Below are 19,091 nucleotides of genomic sequence, written 5' to 3'. Positions count from 1 at the left end.
TAGGAGGGTAAACATCGATTCAGTCTACCCATATTTATCATGCATCTCTATGCACAAAGACTGTACTGACTCTGCAGGACCTAGAATGTAAGTCTAGGATGACTTAAACCTGAATCACTGTACTGCGACAAGCAAACGGTGATTTCACTTCCTTTCACGTTGGCCTGTTCAGGGTGAACAGTGGTTTTTTTTTTTTTTGAGCTGTGATGCTCTGCTTTTCATTTGTTCATTTTGACTCTCTATCTCCTTCCTAGAAGTACTGATTGATTCTGTATTTTGAAACTAATTAAAATTAACAAGTTTCCAGGGTATTCAATGATGATTTCTCCATACCCCTTTCAAGTTATTGTAAAGCCAGGGTGGGCGACAGGTTGTGACCCCAGGGCCCTCAGTCTAGCTTGCTATACAAAACTGCTTACAGCATGGCTGGAAAAAAGAAGGCCTGCTCTGCACCTGTCCTGACCGCCTTTCCCATTAGCAGCTGAGGGAGCCCTTCTGTCTTGTGCCCCACCTGCCATTCCACGTGGCCAGCCTCTCTCTCTTTAGTCTGTGCCCACACCTGCTGCTTACAGTGCAGCAAAGGTGCAGGTGATTGTTAAGAGAACCAGCCCTGTTCCACCTGCACCCGAAAGAAATGGCTGGAAGAGAGCAGCTCTATGAAATCGTTGTTACCACAGGAACAAAGACCAGATTCACAGTGTATTTTTCACCAAGATGACTTCCAGCAACAAATTCTGTGGAGAGGCTGGGAATGGGTCTCATCCCACAGAGAAGCAAACACCAAGGGCTTCTGTTTCAAGCCCAACCCTCCTGACATTAGACAGTGATAACAGCTCCTGGAATTAGGAGACCCTGATGTTCCCCTAACAGCCTGCAATATCTAGTCATCACTGCCAGGCTTGGTTTCTTCACCTCCAGCAGAGGCTGCAACACACCATCCCCCAACACTCATTGGGGCCATGATTGCAAACAGATTTCAACATCTCTTTACTCCTCCTTCACGCCATGGTGAACCATATTCTCCTTCCTTTGGAGTAAACACTGTAGCCGCCTCAGCTGCCTCTGAGTTTGTTAACAAGCCCCCAGGGGAAACCATTACCCTCCTTGCGTTTGGAAAAAATCCCTGGTCCTCACACTAAAGGGAGCCAGAAATGTGCCTCATGTTTTCCAGCAGGTACAGGGTTCTCAGGACACTCACACTTCACTGGACCGTCCAGGGTGCTGGCTCAATGACATGCAGTTTTTCTGGCCTTCAGTGGTGGCCTGTTGAGGCCCCATGCTTCAGTGAGGGGTTACCAAACCAAAAGGATGGAGTGTCTCACTCTGGTCATGGTTTTCAGGAAGTTTATCTCTATGTGTCTTCTCTCAAAGGCACGAGTGGGCTTGAGTCACAGCGCAGGAGACCAAGCAAGACTTTCATGTCAGTGAAAAATGATACGGTTCAATGGGCTAAGTTTCAAGTCACTCAGGGACTCACTGGTAACTCTGGAAGGATAAGCGTGTGTATGTTTCAGTTCAATCACCAAGTCCTGGCCATACTTCCTTCAAAATCCAGTCACTTTATCTCCACTCTTACTAGTAGTTTCCAAGCCTTTGACAAGTCACAAGTGGACTACCTCTTCTCAAATGGACTTCCATTTCTAATCTCTTCTTACTATAAGCAATTCTGAATAGATGAATCTTAAAATCTAAGTTAAATGATAATAAATATAAATCCTGAAATGCCAACTACAGGCCAGCCAGTTTGATGAGAGTTTTATATCCATCATTTCAATGAGTCTTTACGATTCTACATGATGAAAATTATCCTTATTTGATGAGACCTATGCTCAGGGGTGAAATTTCTCAAGACAGTATGGCGACTAAATGGCAGAGGTAGGATTCAAACCTGAACCAATATGACCTCAGAAATGCTCTCAGCTCCCGTACTATACAGCTTCATGGAAACCTGTACCTAAGCCTATCAAGGCTTTCTACTGTCCATCACAGCCAATCTAAACTTTATCTGATGTTTATATTTTGAAAGAGGTGATCCCCTTTTGAATTCCCCCTATATTCATAGTCCACACTATACAACTGGACAGTGAATTACACTGACTAATATGTTTGCTAAGTGGTTTACTGAAATCAATCTCCCAATCAATTAGTTCTTTAATGGCAGACAATATATCTTAGAGCACTCGTTACATACAATCTTACCTAGTAGAGTGCTGGCATGTCACAAGAATTCACCAACTATTTGAGACTAATAGCTGCTGCACCCGACAATAACAGCAACCTTACCTAGTAGAGTGCTGGCATGTCACAAGAATTCACCAACTATTTGAGACTAATAGCTGCTGCACCCGACATTAACAGCAACCTTACCATATGCTGGGCACTAATCTGAGGCTCTCACACGCACTGGCTTTTCCGACTCTCACTTCAATTTTCACAGTGGGTACTGTCTTTACCCCCGTTTTACACAGAGGAAAGCCTGGGCATTGAGCTCAAGTAAACTGCCCAAGTCAAACAGCTAGTAAGGGACAGAGCTGGGATTCAAACCCAGATAATCTGGCCTCAAAGCACACCCTCTTAACCATTATTTAAAGTATCTGGGTCAATTGAAAATAAAATTGTGTCAGCAATGAACAAGAAGAAGAATAAAATGGGGATGACTTTTTTCTGTCAACAATCAATAGAAGGAACCACATGGAAAACAACACAATGTCTTTTTTGGGAACTACCTCTTACTAGAGGATTCCATCCTACAGTGTCCTTCCTAAGTATATCTGAAGAAAAAAGGTTCCGTTTTTCCCCAATAATCCAAAACTTATTTTATTTCAAAGGCACTGATAAGCAAAGAACAAATTCCTTGAAAAGTCAGTAAAGTTAGCTCCCGATCAGCTAAAACATGGATTAATATCCATAACAAAAAGCAGTTTCTTTGTAGGGTAAAAGGAAAATCAATCCCAAAGCTTCTTGATTTTTTTTTTTATTATTACATCCTTTGGTCCCTTTAAAAACACAAGGTACACCTTGCTGTTGCTTTTGGTCTGTTAATGATCACAGAACAGGATACAGCAAAAGGGACCCATATCCCTGACCAGCAGGTTTCAGCAGGAAGTCAGAAAGGCTGAACTGGTTGCTGGGGGTGGAGTGGAATGGGAATAGGGTGGGTGAGGGCTGATTACAAGACAACTTTACAATATCTTATGGGTTAAGAGTATTAAGTTCCAAATGCCAGTTGTGACAAAGTGAGGTACGACGTTTCTCTTTACATCTGTATACAGGGACAGAGTCGCCCTCCTCTTTTACTGCCCACCCCTGCCTCCACCTGTTGAGTGCCATGGTGACCGTAGCTCCCTGTTGCATCTCCTGAGAAGCTGCCACTGCGGCCTCTGCCAGTGATGCTACCGCCTGGGTGGCCTCTGATGCTTGCGTTGTCTGGATGGTCATCTCACCCCCCTGTAACGTGGCCCAGTTTTGTTCCACCTGAGGCAGAAAAGGACAAGCTAGTTAAAAAATCAGTCACAAGAGGATGGTGATTATGATTTCAAAAGTCATATTTCTAAAAAACTGCCATGTACTCAGCCAAATACATACATACTATAAATTAACATGACTTACAATGTATAGGACAGGGTTTTTAGCATGGTATTTTTTGGGTTAGAAAGGGGGTATTAGAATATATATTTGAATTTGCTTACATTTGCACAAAGAAATTCTGGAAGGACACAAAAGAAACCAATGAAAATATTTTCCTCAGTGTGTGTGGAGGATGTGGGAATAGGTTAGATAGAAAACAGAAAGCAAGATTTTCCACTGTGTCCTTTTAAATAATTTTCAAAATATCTGAGTTTTTGAATAAACCATAAGTATACTTCTAAAAAAAAAATTCAACCTGTACCAAAGGGGATAGAGTGCCAGTGTTCTAGACTCTTTGCCCAAAGGCTACTACTATCACCTGTTTCTCCATTTCTTCCGCATCTCTCTGCAGGGATATTCTCTTGATAATTTAGACACACACACACACTCTCAAGAAAAACTGCAGCATATGCTACATATATTCTTGTACCCTGCTTTTTTCACAAACAATACAGCTGTGAAATGATTCTAACTTGGAATGTATCAAACTGCTTCATTCGTTCATGATTCATAATAATGGCTGCATAGCATTACATAGATACACATGATTTATTTAACCAGCCATTTTTCAATGGGCATTTAAACTAGCTTCCAGTGCTTTGCTATTACAAACAGGACTGGATGATATATACTACTTTGTATAGTTTATGTGAGTCTACTTATTCAGTAAATTCCTAGAGGTAGAATTATATATCCAAACTACTTTGTATTTTTATTTTTGATGGAAACTGCCAAATTTAATAAATAATTTTTTTAATGTAGCAAAAACTGCTTTTCTTTTACTGGCGAGGAATTATGACGAAACAAACAACAAAACAAAAAACCATACTATCTGGTTATTCGGAGTAGATAAAAATTCAGCTTTTTTAGATCTAGCACAGGGTTTCTCAGCCTTGGCACTATTGACATTTTAGGTTAAACAACTCTTTGAGTTCTGTCCTGTGCATTGTAGGATGTTTAACAGCATCCTCCCCAGTCATGAGAATCAAAAATATCTTCAGACAGCACCAAATGTCCTTTCTGACGGGCACAGGCGTGTACCTGGCTGACAATGACTGATTTCAGTATAATGCTTTGCATTAAGAGATTCCATTCCCCTCCGCCTCCCCTCCCCACCCCAGTTCTGGATACCTGAATCTAGCTACTTCAGTCCATTTTGTTCAATAAATACTGTTGAGTATCTCTCCCATCCATCACCACCAAAACCCAAAAAGCAGCTGGGGCAATGAAAGCCATTTCAGTTCTAAAACATGGCAGGTGATAAGTCAAGCAGCTCAGGTATAGTATTTCTACAGATTCAGGTCTTAGGATGCTAGCTGTTCTTACTGGAGCTCCCACTGGGGCCCAGTGCTAGCTCACTTAACTGCCTCCCTCTTTGGTTCTATTGCTATACTTTGATTATCACAGTGCTTCTCTAAATGTCTGTCAAAGGCCCCCCAGAGACTGGGACACCCCTCTGAGCTACCTTAGTGTGTGCCCCGAGTTCTCACGAGCAGTGGGTTGTGGCTGCAAGCCTTCAGAGCTCTAAGAGCCAGAGACATCCTACTTCCCCCCTTAAAGCTGCAAAGGTGCCCACTCAGGAATTCACACAACTCCTGCTTCTCAAGGTATTAGCGCTTTGATCTTATTACTCCAATGAGCATCACAGAAAACAACATCATTTGAGATGACGAATTACATTCCCAATTTCTAGATGGCCAATGATTCTATTCTGAAAATCAGCTGAAGCTGGCCAGCCCTGTAGCATTTCCTCTTTCCAGATCTGCCCCACTATACTTCTGCCCACCCTGCTACAGAGTGTGGCCCTGTGCAGCTCTCCCAAGTACTCAGGCTCAATTCACAGCAGCAACTTCATACACATGCATTTAGTTACAGCTATTATTTGTAGTGGAAATGGTATTAGAATGTTGCCATATACAGTATACGTTAAGGAAGCTGAATTTATGGCACAGATGATTCATGGATTGTGGTGAAGGGTGGAGAAGAAGTGGGAAGAAGAAGTAGATGAAGAGACTTCTACTCAGAGCATCGACAGGCAATACATCAGTCAGCTTAGGTGCTAGCGTTTCTCTGGAATTTCCTATTCTGAGTCGCAGTGCTTTGGTTGTGCTTGCTTGGGCTCTTGCTGCACTCCCTCGCCATCTTTTGGGAACCACTCTATGGTTATCTATGCCTGGGCGTCACCATGTCCCAGAGAAAGGGCCACACACTCTACAAGGGAAAGATATTCAGAGGACATATGGTCAGCTTCTGTGCTTTTCTGAGACAGAGCCACCACAGTGAGGCCTTTCAGACTGTGGCGACCTTGTCGCTCTGGCCATCATGAACCACCTGTGGCTCTTCCCCACTTTCACACTGTGATGTGCTGCGTGCGCTGCTCCCTTTGATAGGAACACAACTCCCGTCCTTCTTGCCGTTGCTTCCTATTCACCCCTCCAATCTGAGATCAGGTAAGACAAGAGCTGGGACAGCTCCGCTTGAAGACGACTCCCTACAGCCAGCCCAAGGCTCAGGACCTCTTCTCTTGTGTCCCACCACACCCTGGGCTGGCTTCTACTAGATCCTTATCTCATTGCCATTTTCTCTGATGTGTTTTTCTCCACCAGCTACCTGTGGGCTCTTTAAGAGCAAGGAAGGTCTTTATTTTCCTCTACTTTTAGTATATATAGTGCCTGGCACAGAACTCAGAAAGCATTTACTTAACAGCCAGATGAAGAACATGTTCCATTATGCATATTTCTCTGCTTGTTCTTCAGTGTGCCCATATTTCAAATAAATTGATATTCATAAAAAGCCCACCTAAAATAAGCTATGCTACTTCAAAACTGTTAACACGTGTTGATGATTCAGTCTAAAGTTCATTATCTCTCACGTGTCCATAGTTCAGTTCTGCTGCTGCTTCTTTAACGGAATCCTGTGTACCACTATTATCAGATATCACAGTGATGCAACTAATTGGATGTTGAATGCAGTATGACTTAATGTAAGAGCTCTCACTGGCAAGGCTAGGATAACAAAATGACCTTACAACTTCTAAAAGTATAAGTACTGTTTATTTCTGTAAAGAACTTTCTGTTCCTGGGAAGAAACTATGCTAAATACAGGCAGTAGGATGTTTCTCCTGAGTCATCTGATGCAATGCTTTGTTGGCTTGATGTGGTCTTACCTTTCCAAGCCTGTGCGATAGTCTGACTAATCATAGTGCTCACGGCTCAAAACTAAGCTTAACAATCATGTCAACATCTAAGAGAAATCAGAAGGCAAACAGAAGCAAACCATAACATCTAAAACATTTTGCCACTTTCTGAGACAATGTATGTTTCTTTTCTTCATATCCTTTTTGTTTTATTGGAAATATGGGAAGGGTTAGAATTTTTAAAATCTGACTGAATTTGGATATTTACCAACAGGTTATTTGTGTATGTCATTCACACACTTCCATATAAATGACTTAAAATGATGTTAGTCTGCTAGAAAAGCCATAGATACGTGACTAAGATGTTTTTTCCCTTCATATTTTCCATGAACTTTTGAAAACGTTGATTATGTGAAGTTATTTTGTAAAACAGGTTTCAAAAAATTCAAAAGTGTTTAGGAAACTCAAAGTTACTTTCTTTAAATAGTACCCAGGGAACGTTCAGTAGGGAGATATGATAAATAACTTCAAAAAGTAACCAATCCCACAAACCTACCAACCTGTGTCTTCGCTACCTCCTTCACACTTCAGGGAGTGTCTGTCCTTTAGTCGTCGTGTTTGGGGACTGACAACTTTCCCCCTCAGCTAGTCCATTCTCTTTCATGATGAGTACATACTTTGGTGAGTCAATCTCCTGTTGACTTACCTTTCTATACCAGGAAACCAAAGGCCAGCTCCTGCCCCAAATCCTCCCAGTCTTGGATACCAGAAACATTCTATTCTGAAGGTACCACTTTGCAGCATCTCTTACAGCAGGGACCACAGTTCATTCACACAGACCCCTCTCTGAGAGCAGGGTTCCTGTGTAATTCAGCTCCATACATCTAACACCTGAACTGCAGCATGGTAGAGGCGGAAGCCTGCTGTAATTCTCTTCACCTCACTAGCCAGGAAATGCAGCAGTTCTCTACCTTTCCTGAGATGCACAAATGATAGTGATTTTGTATTGTTCTCAGTGGAAACAGTCTATGGTTTTGAGCAAAGGGGAGATAATATTTTTAGTTTCATTTCTGATACGGCTCTTGACATCTGTTGGCTAGTTTTCAAACTTCAGGAGTACAACCTTTAGGGGAAAAGCCTATAATCACTTAACAAACCCTTTCCTGAACTTCACTGATGGCTCAGAGCTTAGACAACATTTTTCTAAATGTGTTACCCAGCTTGTACACTTAGGTTACTCTGTACCTTTGGACAAATCACCTAACCTTTTCCCTTTTATTATGTAAAAAGTGAAGATGATAACAGAACCTATACTTCCTAGAGCTGAGATGTGCTTAGTTTACTGAGTGCTCAATAAAGGTTAACTACCTTTAAGTTTATATCCCATAATTAGCTCAGTTTTCATGTGGAAGAATTTTCTTGCTTTTTTTGTTTTGCTTCTTTGAGGGTTTTCTTGACTGTGTCACACAGCTTGTGGGATATTACTTCTTCAACCAGGGACTGAACCTGGGCCATGCCATGAAGGTGCCGAGTCCTAACCACTGGACTGCCTGGGAATTCCCAAGGAAGGATTTTCTTGTGAAGTATTTTCAAAGGATCATTTATAATGCAATAAATCATGTCTACTGATTTACAAATATATATACATATATATATCCGTTCAAAGAATGTTTTAGTCAGCTTGTTTTAATAATCTAACTTTTTAAAATAAAGTCTAAAGATTAAATTCTTTGGGATTCACAGCATAAAAATATTTAATGGATATAAAATGCTATGTTGCAAATGTAAAATTTTAAGTTCCTGACAGTTATGTCTGAATCATAAAGATCCATTAATTTCAATTGTTATACACAGAGTATGCTATTTGCAAAACTGGCATGGAATGATATTTTTAGAAGGTTTACATAAGACAATGCTATAGATGTCTAGGCTACTTACAGTCTCTTCATATTCTGGCCCCTCCCTTCTTTCCACCTATACATTCAAGCATCAAGTGAAAACAGACCGAATCCTCTTTCTTACCTCTCCATCAGCAACCGCCGAATAATTCACTTGGGCAACAGTGACTGTGGTCGGCAATTCTGAAGCATCAGCCAATGTGGCTACTGTTGCCCCTGTACCAACCTAAACAAAAACATTGAAGTAGTAAGTGTCGATGAATGGTTTCTTCAACCTCTCCTTTGCTTAGAAGTGAAGACTCATTCAATCCCAAATTCAGCAGAGGTAATGATTAATATGCAATGAAATATGAAATCAATGACTAAAATAATACATCAGACACTACATGAGCTTCAGAGTTTTACTTCAACCAAATAAGTCAATATTAGAAGCCATCATATTTCATCACTGGTGCCTTATGTCAGCTAACCAACTTTCTCTTCTCACCCCAATCTGAATTTTAGAGATTCCCTGTCTATTTCTGCTTTATTGACTATGCCAAAGCCTTTGACTGTGTGGATCACAATAAACTGTGGAAAATTCTGAAAGAGATGGGAATACCAGACCACCTGACCCACCTCTTGAGAAACCTGTATGCAGATCAGGAAGCAACACTTAGAACTGGACATGGAACAACAGACTGGTTCCAAATAGGAAAAGGGGTACGTCAAGGCTATATGTTGTCACCCTGCTTATTTAACTTATTATGCAGAATACTTCATGAGAAACGCTGGGCTGGAGGAAGCACAGGCTGGGATCAGGACTGCCGGGAGAAATATCAATAACCTCAGATATGCAGATGATACCACCCTCATGGCAGAAAGTGAAGAAGAACTAAAGAGCCTCTTGATGAAGGTAAAAGAGGAGAGTGAAAAAGTTGGCTTAAAGCTCAACATTCAGAAAACGAAGATCATGGCATCTGGTCCCATCACTTCATGGCAAATAGATGGGGAAACAGTGTCAGACTTTATTTTTTGGGGCTCCAAAATCACTGCAGATGGTGATTGCAGCCATGAAATTAAAAGATACTTACTCCTTGGAAGGAAAGTTATGACCAACCTAGACAGCCTATTGAAAAGCAGAGACATTACTTTGTCAACAAAGATCCGTCTAGTCAAGGCTATGGTTTTTCCTGTGGTCATGTATGGATGTGAGAGTTGGACTATAAAGAAAGCTGAGTGCCAAAGAATTGATGCTGATGGTGTTGGAGAAGACTCTTGAAGAGTCCCTTGGACTGCAAGGAGATCCAACCAGTCCATCCTAAAGGAAATCAGTCCTGAATATTCATTGGAAGGACTGATGTTGAAGCTGAAACTCCAACTTTGGTCATCTGATGTGAAAAGCTGACTCATTTGAAAAGACCCTGACGCTGGGAAAGATTGAGGGCAGGAGGAGAAGGGGACGACAGAGGATGAGATGGTTGGATGGCATCACCGACTCAATGGACGTGGGTTTCAGTGAACTCCGGGAGTTGGTAATAGACAGGGAGGGCTGGAGAGCTGTGGTTCATGGGGTCGCATAGTCGGACACAACTGAGCGACTGAACTGAAATCATCTACCAACAAATTGTGTTTTACCTCAGAAGAGGTAATTCAGAAGGACTACTTCCTGGCCACTAACAGAGTAAAATAACAAAAAATGAAAACCTTTTTTGAACAGAGCTTTGATTTGGAAATATACAGAAAAGCTATCTATAGCTCTGTATTTAGCAAAATACATGCAATTTAAAATATTATTTAAAAAATCAAGTTCAGGTAGTAAGATCTTAGGGCGCTATATAAAGTTCATATAAGAATTTATGTAGATAAAACTCTCTACATAAAGAGAGATAAAGGATAAAACTCCTGCCCTGCTTCAGAAATCACAATCTGGTTTACTCACCGTAAGGTTTACTCACCTGGATAAGCGAGACAGTGCCATCAGGGTTACTGAAAGTCTGGACTACGGTCTGCGATGGTACCAGGTGGGCTATACTGTGTGTGGTTGTGGCCTGTGTTTGTGTTTGTTGATCTTCAAAAGCATAGAGAAGGTCCTCCCGCCCATGCTGTTTATAACAGTTTTTAACTATGGTCCGTAGTGCTTGGGTCCATGAAACCTGTCATCAAAAGACCAGAAAAGCACATAAAGTCACAAAGAATGCTGGTTATTTAGTTCCACTGGGGAATAAGCAGCTGGTTAGCTATCAAACAAACCAAATCAAACTGGGATGGGTAACTCTCTTCAGGATTACTTCTCACAGACCCATCTGAACACAAGGAAATTCAGCACCAAGTACCAGAGATTTCACACTGGTTTCCTTCCTGATCAAGGTCTGGATTAGCTTTTGGGTTTTATACCCTACTCTAACCTGAGGTCAACTTGTAAACCTCTCATAAAAGAAGGTTACTCTTTTGTCAAGAATTTTATTTAAGATTCTTAGTAAAATTTAAAAGCTAACCAAAAAACAAATATGCAGAACAAGTAAGGGAGGATACCTGGTTTAGTCTTTCTTCTTTTTTAAAATGTTTCATTATCATCAGACTTGACTAGTTTCACATCTCTCTATATGTATTTTCAACAGTGATTCTTGCTAACCAGAAATAAGGACATTTCTGAGTCTTCAAAGTGATTAATGGGGCTTTCCAGGTGGCACTAGTGGCAAAGAAGCTGCCTGACAATGCAGGAGACTTAAGAGACATGGGTTCGATCCCTGGGTCGGGAAGATCCCCTGGAGGAGGGCATGGCAACCCACTCCAGTATTCTTGCCTGGAGAATCCCATGGACAGAAGAGCCTGGAGGGCTCCATCCATAAGGTCACAAAGAGTTGGACACAACTGAAGTGACTTAATAAGCAAAGTGATTAATACTTTTACTTCGAGTTTCTTTAATTTTCCAAGCACCTTATAAAATTACAATAGTCCAAAAGGCAACTGCAGAAAGAAATATAAATTCATAGACCTATCCCAAGTCTTTATGGTGATGGACTGATAAATGGGAATCAATGGATATTAAACTTCTTTTCGAGGACAGGTTTGACTACTACACACGTTTTTAGATTTTTTATAGCCTAAGAAGTAGAACAACAAAAATGAGCTGGTTGACTCAGAATGAAAAAGCAATAGGAAACTCAGGCTAGAGAAACCTCACCCTCTGCTTCTGCTCTTCCGTGCGCACATCACTCCGAACGTTTGCCCATGGGATATCTTCAGGCCACCAGATGGGCTTGCAGCTTTCTTTGCCCCAGCCTGGTTTCCCCCGACCTGTAGAGTACTTCAGCATCTCTGGGATAAATGCCCGAAGCTGGGCCTGGAAAACAAGAGCATAGTTATCAGTAGTCATGAAATACATCTGGGATATGTTTGTGTCTCCCAACAAATTCTAAGATTATAAAATAGCCTTCCTAGAGGGTCCTGCTGCTGCTGCTGCTGCTGCTGCTGCTAAGTCACTTCAGTCATGTCCGACTCTGCGCGACCCCATAGACGCCAGCCCACCAGGCTCCCCATCCCTGGGATTCTCTAGGCAAGAATACTGGAGTGGGTTGACATGTCCTTTTCCAATGCATGAAAGTGAAAAGTCAAAGTGAAGTTGCTCGGTCGTGTCCGACTCTTAGCGACGCCATGGACTGTAGCCTACCAGGCTCCTCTGTCCATGGGATTTTCCAGGCAAGAGTACTGGAGTGGGGTGCCATTGCCTTCTCCACCTGGAGGGTCCTAGAGAATTCCAAATTGTGATGTTAGAACTGACTGCTTCCCATAGGTTACTAGAGCTCCATGAGTGATGGAGAATTATACATATGTTGATAAAGTGCACCTTAAGCTGCATGTCATACACTTGTTCCTATAAGATCAAGAATATTTAGTCTTGTGTTTGATTTCTACCCCTAAGGTTCTATTGATGCTATAGCTCATCTCCCTTCTAGAACATCTATGCATATAAGGTGTCAAACAAAGTCAACATGTTTTTAGAAAAAAAAAAAAAAAAAAAAGTGTTGTTTTGGAGATAGTAATCAGAACAATAAAATGAGAGAAATAAGAGGTGAGGAACAGATGAAAATCACTGTTATTTGTAAATAGAATGACTGTGTATCTCCCTAGAGAATAAAATGAAAAACCACTATAAACAATAAGAGAATTCAGTAACACGACTGACTATATGAAAATATATGAAAATAAATGGGATTTACTTAATAAAAAGGGAAAATAACTCTAAAACTCTTCTACAAAGTTTTTAGTAAGGTAGTCCAATGTCTGTGAGTCTGACATATAGTAACATAATGGCACATGTGTTGACCTTAAACATATTATAGATTTAATCCAGATTATTTTACAAATCAAATCCAGACCAAACAGATGTTAAACCACAGAGACAACTACCATTCTTTGTCTTCTGGCATGGTTACCACAATGTGTGTGTATGCTGCGGGAGAAGGGGAGGCTACTTTGTGAATATTCTTAATTGCTAACAATGATTTTTGGCAAGAGAATCAGTTTATCAAGTTATAGTCTTCCCCCTCAGACCTACTGCTTTCTTCTGAACCTGATGGTCTATAGTACTCCAGACATAAGCAACATCTAAGGACACACTTATATTGCCTCTTATGACCAAAATGAGAACAATTTTAGCATGAGTCAGACCCAAGGACATGGACTTATAGCTTGTAGAGAAAGAAAAAAAACAGAAATGGGAATACTTAAGTATTAATGAGAGAATGAGTATAGCAACCCTGTATTGAAGAACCTACTTAAACATCAAGCTTTCTCATTTAAATATTATTTAATTGAAAGATGATAGAAATTAGCAGATAATATGGAATCACAAACCCAAATCGGTAATGTTCACCTAATAAAAAGTTTTGGTTGACAGTATTTACATTGCTCATTTGTGTCCCAAGCCTGCTATTTCACCTCTCTTTCTAAGTCTCCCTTGTCTCCCAGACAGTCTCCTGCCTGCAGGATATGATATAATACACTCTGTTATATATTTGGCTCTGTGGCATCAAGCAGCAGGCTAATAGAAATGTATCCATTTGCAGACCCAGGCTATCAGCTGGCTCATGAGGTCACTTCTTCAGTTATTTTAAGAAAATGCATCTCAAAGTCATTTTTCCCTTTATCCTGGCTTCCTGGGAGTGTGTCTTTCTCTAGCCTCAGTTATATAGAGAAGGAAAAGGTTCAATCCTCACAATATTTACATTTCTTCATATAAAGAAACAATAGCTTTCTCAGATGTGTAAACAAAATAAACTTGTATCACAGATTTTTACGTCTCCCCTTTCTTTTATTCTATTAAGAGTCTTCAAAAGGAGAGTTCTTTACATCCATAGAATGAAGAGATAATGAAACAAGAAGGCCAAATATCTCTAAATTAACAAAAAAAAAAATGAAAGTTTTCGTAAAAGTCTGAAAAGATTTGCTAGAATTTCTAGATGGGAAATATTTCAAAGCCCTAGGAAGAAGACAGTAGGGGCTAATGAGAGGCAGCAGAAACAGAAGCAGCACAAAGGAAAGTGACTTCCACAGACCAAAAAAAAAAAAAAAAAAAAAAATCCCATTAAGTTAAAAAATGGACCCAGAGTGAAATTAACAAATTTCAATACAGAGTCAGATCTTAACTTTTAAAAGTACTATCAACTGTACAAAATTTGCCTCTATATCAAAATAAAAAGCAAAAAGCACTTCCTACCAGAAAAGTTAACTTTTCAAGTACGTACAGTTTAGGGATGAAGGACAATTTCTGCATTTAAGTGCACAGAGATAACGTGATAAAGGCAATTTTCCACTACACTATTTTTATACTGTTCCAAATAATGAGTGTTCACAAAGGGATATTAATAAACGGAAATGAGCTATCTAGTAAAGAAAGAGTTAAATGATTTCTTTCCAGAATTCAACACTGTGCTCTCATTACCAGTTGGATTAATTACTGGTCCTGGAGAGTTTTGGAAACCCAAGCTACTCAATGTGCTTGTTAAGGAAGGTTTGTCTTTAATCCGCAGGGGAGACAATCAACAGGATGAGCAAAGGTAAAGCCTGTCCTCTCTGGCTGTCCTTTAATTGGGCTGCAACAAGCTTTTCTGACCTCTCATTCTAATTTAAGGCTCAAGACCGGCTTCGAGTGTCCAGCTTGGTTAGTACGCCCACCTCAAATCAGCAGAGAATAGAAAACACCACTCCTTCCAGGGCACATTCAGCAAAGAAAAAATATGTTACATCGTGCCAGTGGCAATCAAAAATAAATATTATACAGAAACCACAGATAGTTTTTAAAAAGAAGATTTTTCTAACTCTTAAAGTTTTAATCTGGCCAAAATGAAACAATACTTCTTATTATGCTGTAAATTTTCCACTTGTAAATTCAGACACTTCTTTGTGGTCCAACAATACATTACCCTTATATATTCCCAACTACTCTTCTCATTCCCTCTCTCTTCGCTCTGCATGTAATCGAGATGAGGAATTTTGAGGCTTCAGGTGTCCACTTAGGTTCAGTTACCAAGAAAAGGCCTTTCAAAATAAAATGTTTGCCAACCCCATATCTACTGAAGAGTTTGGAGAATATGCAACATATTTAAAGACATAACAGCTTAAAATCAAGCCACATTAAAAGACAATGTTTTCTACATCCCACAGGAAAACAGCAACAGAGCAGAGAAGGAAAACCGAAGAACTTTCAGAGTGTGGCTTCATTATTTTAATTTAACATTATGAACTTCCAGTTGATAGTCCCTATCATACTCAGATGGATATTTAAAGGGCATTAGAAAATAAAAACAAAATTATTTTCTTGCTCATTATCGGGAATTATTTGTATCCCTAACCTCTGTTCATAGAGGTAATGAAAGTGACTTTTCCTTACTAGAAACACCAATCCTATGTCCCCACATTCCCCAGGAGGGCCAGCAGAAACACTGGTTTCTCTTAATCTCATTTTCCCATAAAACACACTTTCATGGAAACACAGGAAAAACAAGTTTGGAAGGAAAGATAAAATCGCAGAATTCAAGGGACAGCCAATGAAGACATTCCTCTCTCAAGCCAACACTTCTGCCTCTGTCTCCATACAACATCAATCCATTACACTGTCTCTCTCCCATTAATCAAAACGTTCTTAAAATTCTACCTTCTCTTTGAAGGAGTCTCAGACTGGTCAGTTTCTGTTACCTTATCCTAACTGTGCTCTTCTGTATCTAAATCTAAATAACACAGATAAGGTCAAAACCCTTTTTGATCCATCCTTCCCTAATCTAGTTACCTGTCCAGAGACATTAATTTGATGAACATCCTTTCTTATAGGTCAAATTCTATGCATTTGCACAGATATATGCTGGAAAGGCACAGTTTTATGTGATGGAAAAAACACACATATTTACATATTTTAGTATAATTCACTTTTTCTACTCAACATTTTGCCATAGAGATCTGCTCATGGTAGTACAGCTAGAATAATCTCATTAAAAAAAAAAAAGTAGTTGCCTAGTATCCACAGGACAGATTTTTCCAATTTATTTAACCATTCTCCTACTGATAACCATTTAGGTTGTAGCTCAGTTGGTAAAGAATCTGCCTGCAGTGCAGGAGACGCGGGTTCAATCCCTGGGTTGGGAAGATCCCCTGGAGAAGGAAACGGCAACCCACTCCAGTATCCTTGCCTGGAAAATCTCATGGACAGAGGAGCCTGGTGGGCTGTAGTCCATGGAGTTGCAAAGAGTCGGGCACGACTGAGCGAGTAACACTAACACAGTGCTTGGACATGCTTCTTTGAGCACACCTGTGAGTATGCATTTAACATTTTCACAGATACTGCATAACTATATTCCTAAAAGATTTTGTCAATCTTATTCCCACCAAATGGGCAGAACAAAACCCATTATTTCAAAACCTCCCTTCACTTTTCACATTTTTCCTTTGTTTTGCTTCCAAAAGGGAAGAAGAGCATAGCTCCAGCACCTGTGCACTGTCCAAAGCCGCTGGGCCGAGACAGGTCCTGGCTCTTGCCCGCCAGCTGCCTCAAGAGTGTGGGGTGCACGGGGTGTTCACATGTAGCCTCCTGAGCTGCCTTCACATTTTTTAATTATTCTTTTTTATTTTGGCTCATTGGATATGGGAGAAATGATTTATTTTAATTATCATTACTAGTGAGGCTGAGACTTATATGTGTATTGATTGTTTTTCTTTACAATTCATAAGACTTTATTTTTCTAATTATCTTTTCACTAATTTGAAAGAAATAGTCATCTGTTCTAGATATTCTTTGCCATACAGTACACAATTATTTTTCTCTAATCTAGTTCTGTCCTGAATATGGAATATAAATGCATGTTCCCTTCCCTTAGTATTCCTGAATATACCCTGAATTATTTTACTCTACTCAAAACAGGCTGTGCTCTATTTAAGAACACAGCCAATGTTTTTGTTATTTTTCTTTTCTCTTGATCGCATCCTGCCTACCTAACATCTACAAGATGTGGAATAGCATCAGACACATTGGTACTTTTTGATCATTTTAGACAGTAAGAAAAGCCTGCTCTGCACACAGACTCTGACATGACAGTAGGAGAAGCAGTTAGGACCTGTGATCCGTAACGGTGGTTCTCAAAGTTCACTGCACAATGGAACTGTCTGGGGAGTTTAAATACTGCAGAAGCCTAAATCTCATCCCCAAATATTCTGGTCTCATTGGTCTAGGGCATGACCTGGGCACTAGGATTTTAAGTTCCCCTGGTGGTTCTACTGTGCAGCCAAGTTTGAGGACCACTGAACTAATTACTTCTTATCCAACCCTTCTTATTTAAAATTTTTTTTAATTGTAGTAAAATATACATGAGATTTATCATTTAAAAATATACAGTTTAGTGGCACTAAGTACATTTGCAATGTTGTACAATCATCACCGCTATTTCCAGAGCCCATTCACCATGAAACAGAAACTCTCTATCTATTAAACAATAACTCCCCATTTCTATTCCCCCAAACCCTGGTAACCTCTATTCTACTTTCCATCTTTATGTATTTGCCCATTCTAGATACCTCATGTAAGTGGAATCACACAATATTTGTCCTTCGTGTTTGGCATATTTCACATAGCATAATTTCCTAGCCTTTGAGGAGAAAAGGGAAAATATATGCTTTTTTAAAACAAAGCAAAATAATACTCAAAAAAACCTAACTTGATAACTGATGAATGTTTTCTGAGTAAAACCTATTAATCCCTGTGAATAATTTCTTTCAAAGAAGTAATCACATGGTGCTGAATGTTTCTGAAGATTCCCCTGAAAACTGGTGAAGAATTACTATCCTGTTGCATCATTACTCCAAGGGGATATTAAAGCAACAAAGACTGCCCCAGTGAGAGTAAGGGGAGGGCAATAAGTTCAAGGAAGGAGAAGAAAGGGAGAGGTGAGAAGGAGTGGATTTTAACCAATAATTCCAGCCTGTTCTCTCCAGAGGTATTTATTCTATAATTCTTTGCCTAGATATTTTCTAACACAAATTCCAAAAAGATTAACAACCTCCCAAGAACAAGAAGACTCCTATAGAACTCTAATGTGGTAAAGAACATAACTGATTTTCTACCAGCAAAATCGTAATTATTACTTAAAGACTCTGTAAGAAATGATTTAAGTCCTTAAACTCAAAGTACAGTCTGAGAGCCAGCAGCACTGGCATCACTTAGAAGGTAGAAAGCAGAATCGCAGGTCCCACTCCAGCCCTGATTCATAATCCACATTTAAACAAACAAGACTCTCAGGTGATTTCTTTGTACACTGAAGTTTGAAAAGCACAATCAGGCCATCCTCTGGTCTCTGATCTGAAGTATCCTAGAAAATTTTGCTAAACTGGCTTTCAAAACCTCTGAAAAAGATGATTTAATTAGAGGTTGCAGAATCTATATTAAATTAATGATTTCTTCTCCTAAGCCTTTTCTCAACCTCCTTCAATTCTTATGCAAAGAGGCAGACAGAAATGGGATAAAGTCTAGCTACTGTTCTTAAAGGAGTCTAGAAATTCACGTTTTCATTTTTTCACTAAAAATACTACAGAGCTGTGTGGTTTTTGCTGGATAAACACAAAAATATCAGAATCAAGATAGATTTATAACAGTAAAAACAGAAGCTTTTCAGGTAAACAATCTATTTGTTCATACAGAATTATACTTTTACCAAAGATAAGCAAAACACAACAAAAACCAAAACTAATAAGCTAATTCCTAAAAGAATCAGGGCATTCAGTTCACACAGAATTTAAAATACTATGTTATTAGTATCTTAATTTCAATCTGTTGTAGAAGGCAATTTTGATGACTGTCAGAGAAAATCAAGAAATTGTTTTGTAACAGTAACTGTTCAGTGTAGATGACCTGAAACGCTCAATCTGAGTGGTGATCACAATATAGTTTTACACAAAAACAGAGA

The 19,091-nt window shown here is 39.7% G+C and overlaps 1 protein-coding gene across 2 annotated transcripts in view; it reads right to left on the bottom strand.

Annotated features, from left to right (window-relative positions):
- Positions 1-19,091, bottom strand: part of NRF1 (nuclear respiratory factor 1) — an 87,483-nt gene that overhangs the window by 28,666 nt on the left and 39,726 nt on the right. For both annotated transcript variants that reach the window (XM_052638573.1, XM_052638574.1), the window contains 4 exons: positions 11,828-11,986; positions 10,599-10,796; positions 8,786-8,887; positions 3,317-3,474 (listed from right to left, as the gene is read on the bottom strand). In XM_052638573.1, coding sequence (XP_052494533.1) covers positions 3,317-3,474; positions 8,786-8,887; positions 10,599-10,796; positions 11,828-11,986 — 617 coding nt within the window. The remainder of the gene's footprint in view (positions 1-3,316; positions 3,475-8,785; positions 8,888-10,598; positions 10,797-11,827; positions 11,987-19,091) is intronic.

The sequence above is a fragment of the Budorcas taxicolor genome, chromosome 4 (genome assembly GCF_023091745.1).
Source record: "Budorcas taxicolor isolate Tak-1 chromosome 4, Takin1.1, whole genome shotgun sequence".
NCBI classification, from domain to species: Eukaryota; Metazoa; Chordata; class Mammalia; order Artiodactyla; family Bovidae; genus Budorcas; species Budorcas taxicolor.
This window is presented reverse-complemented; position numbering and strand designations above follow the sequence as displayed.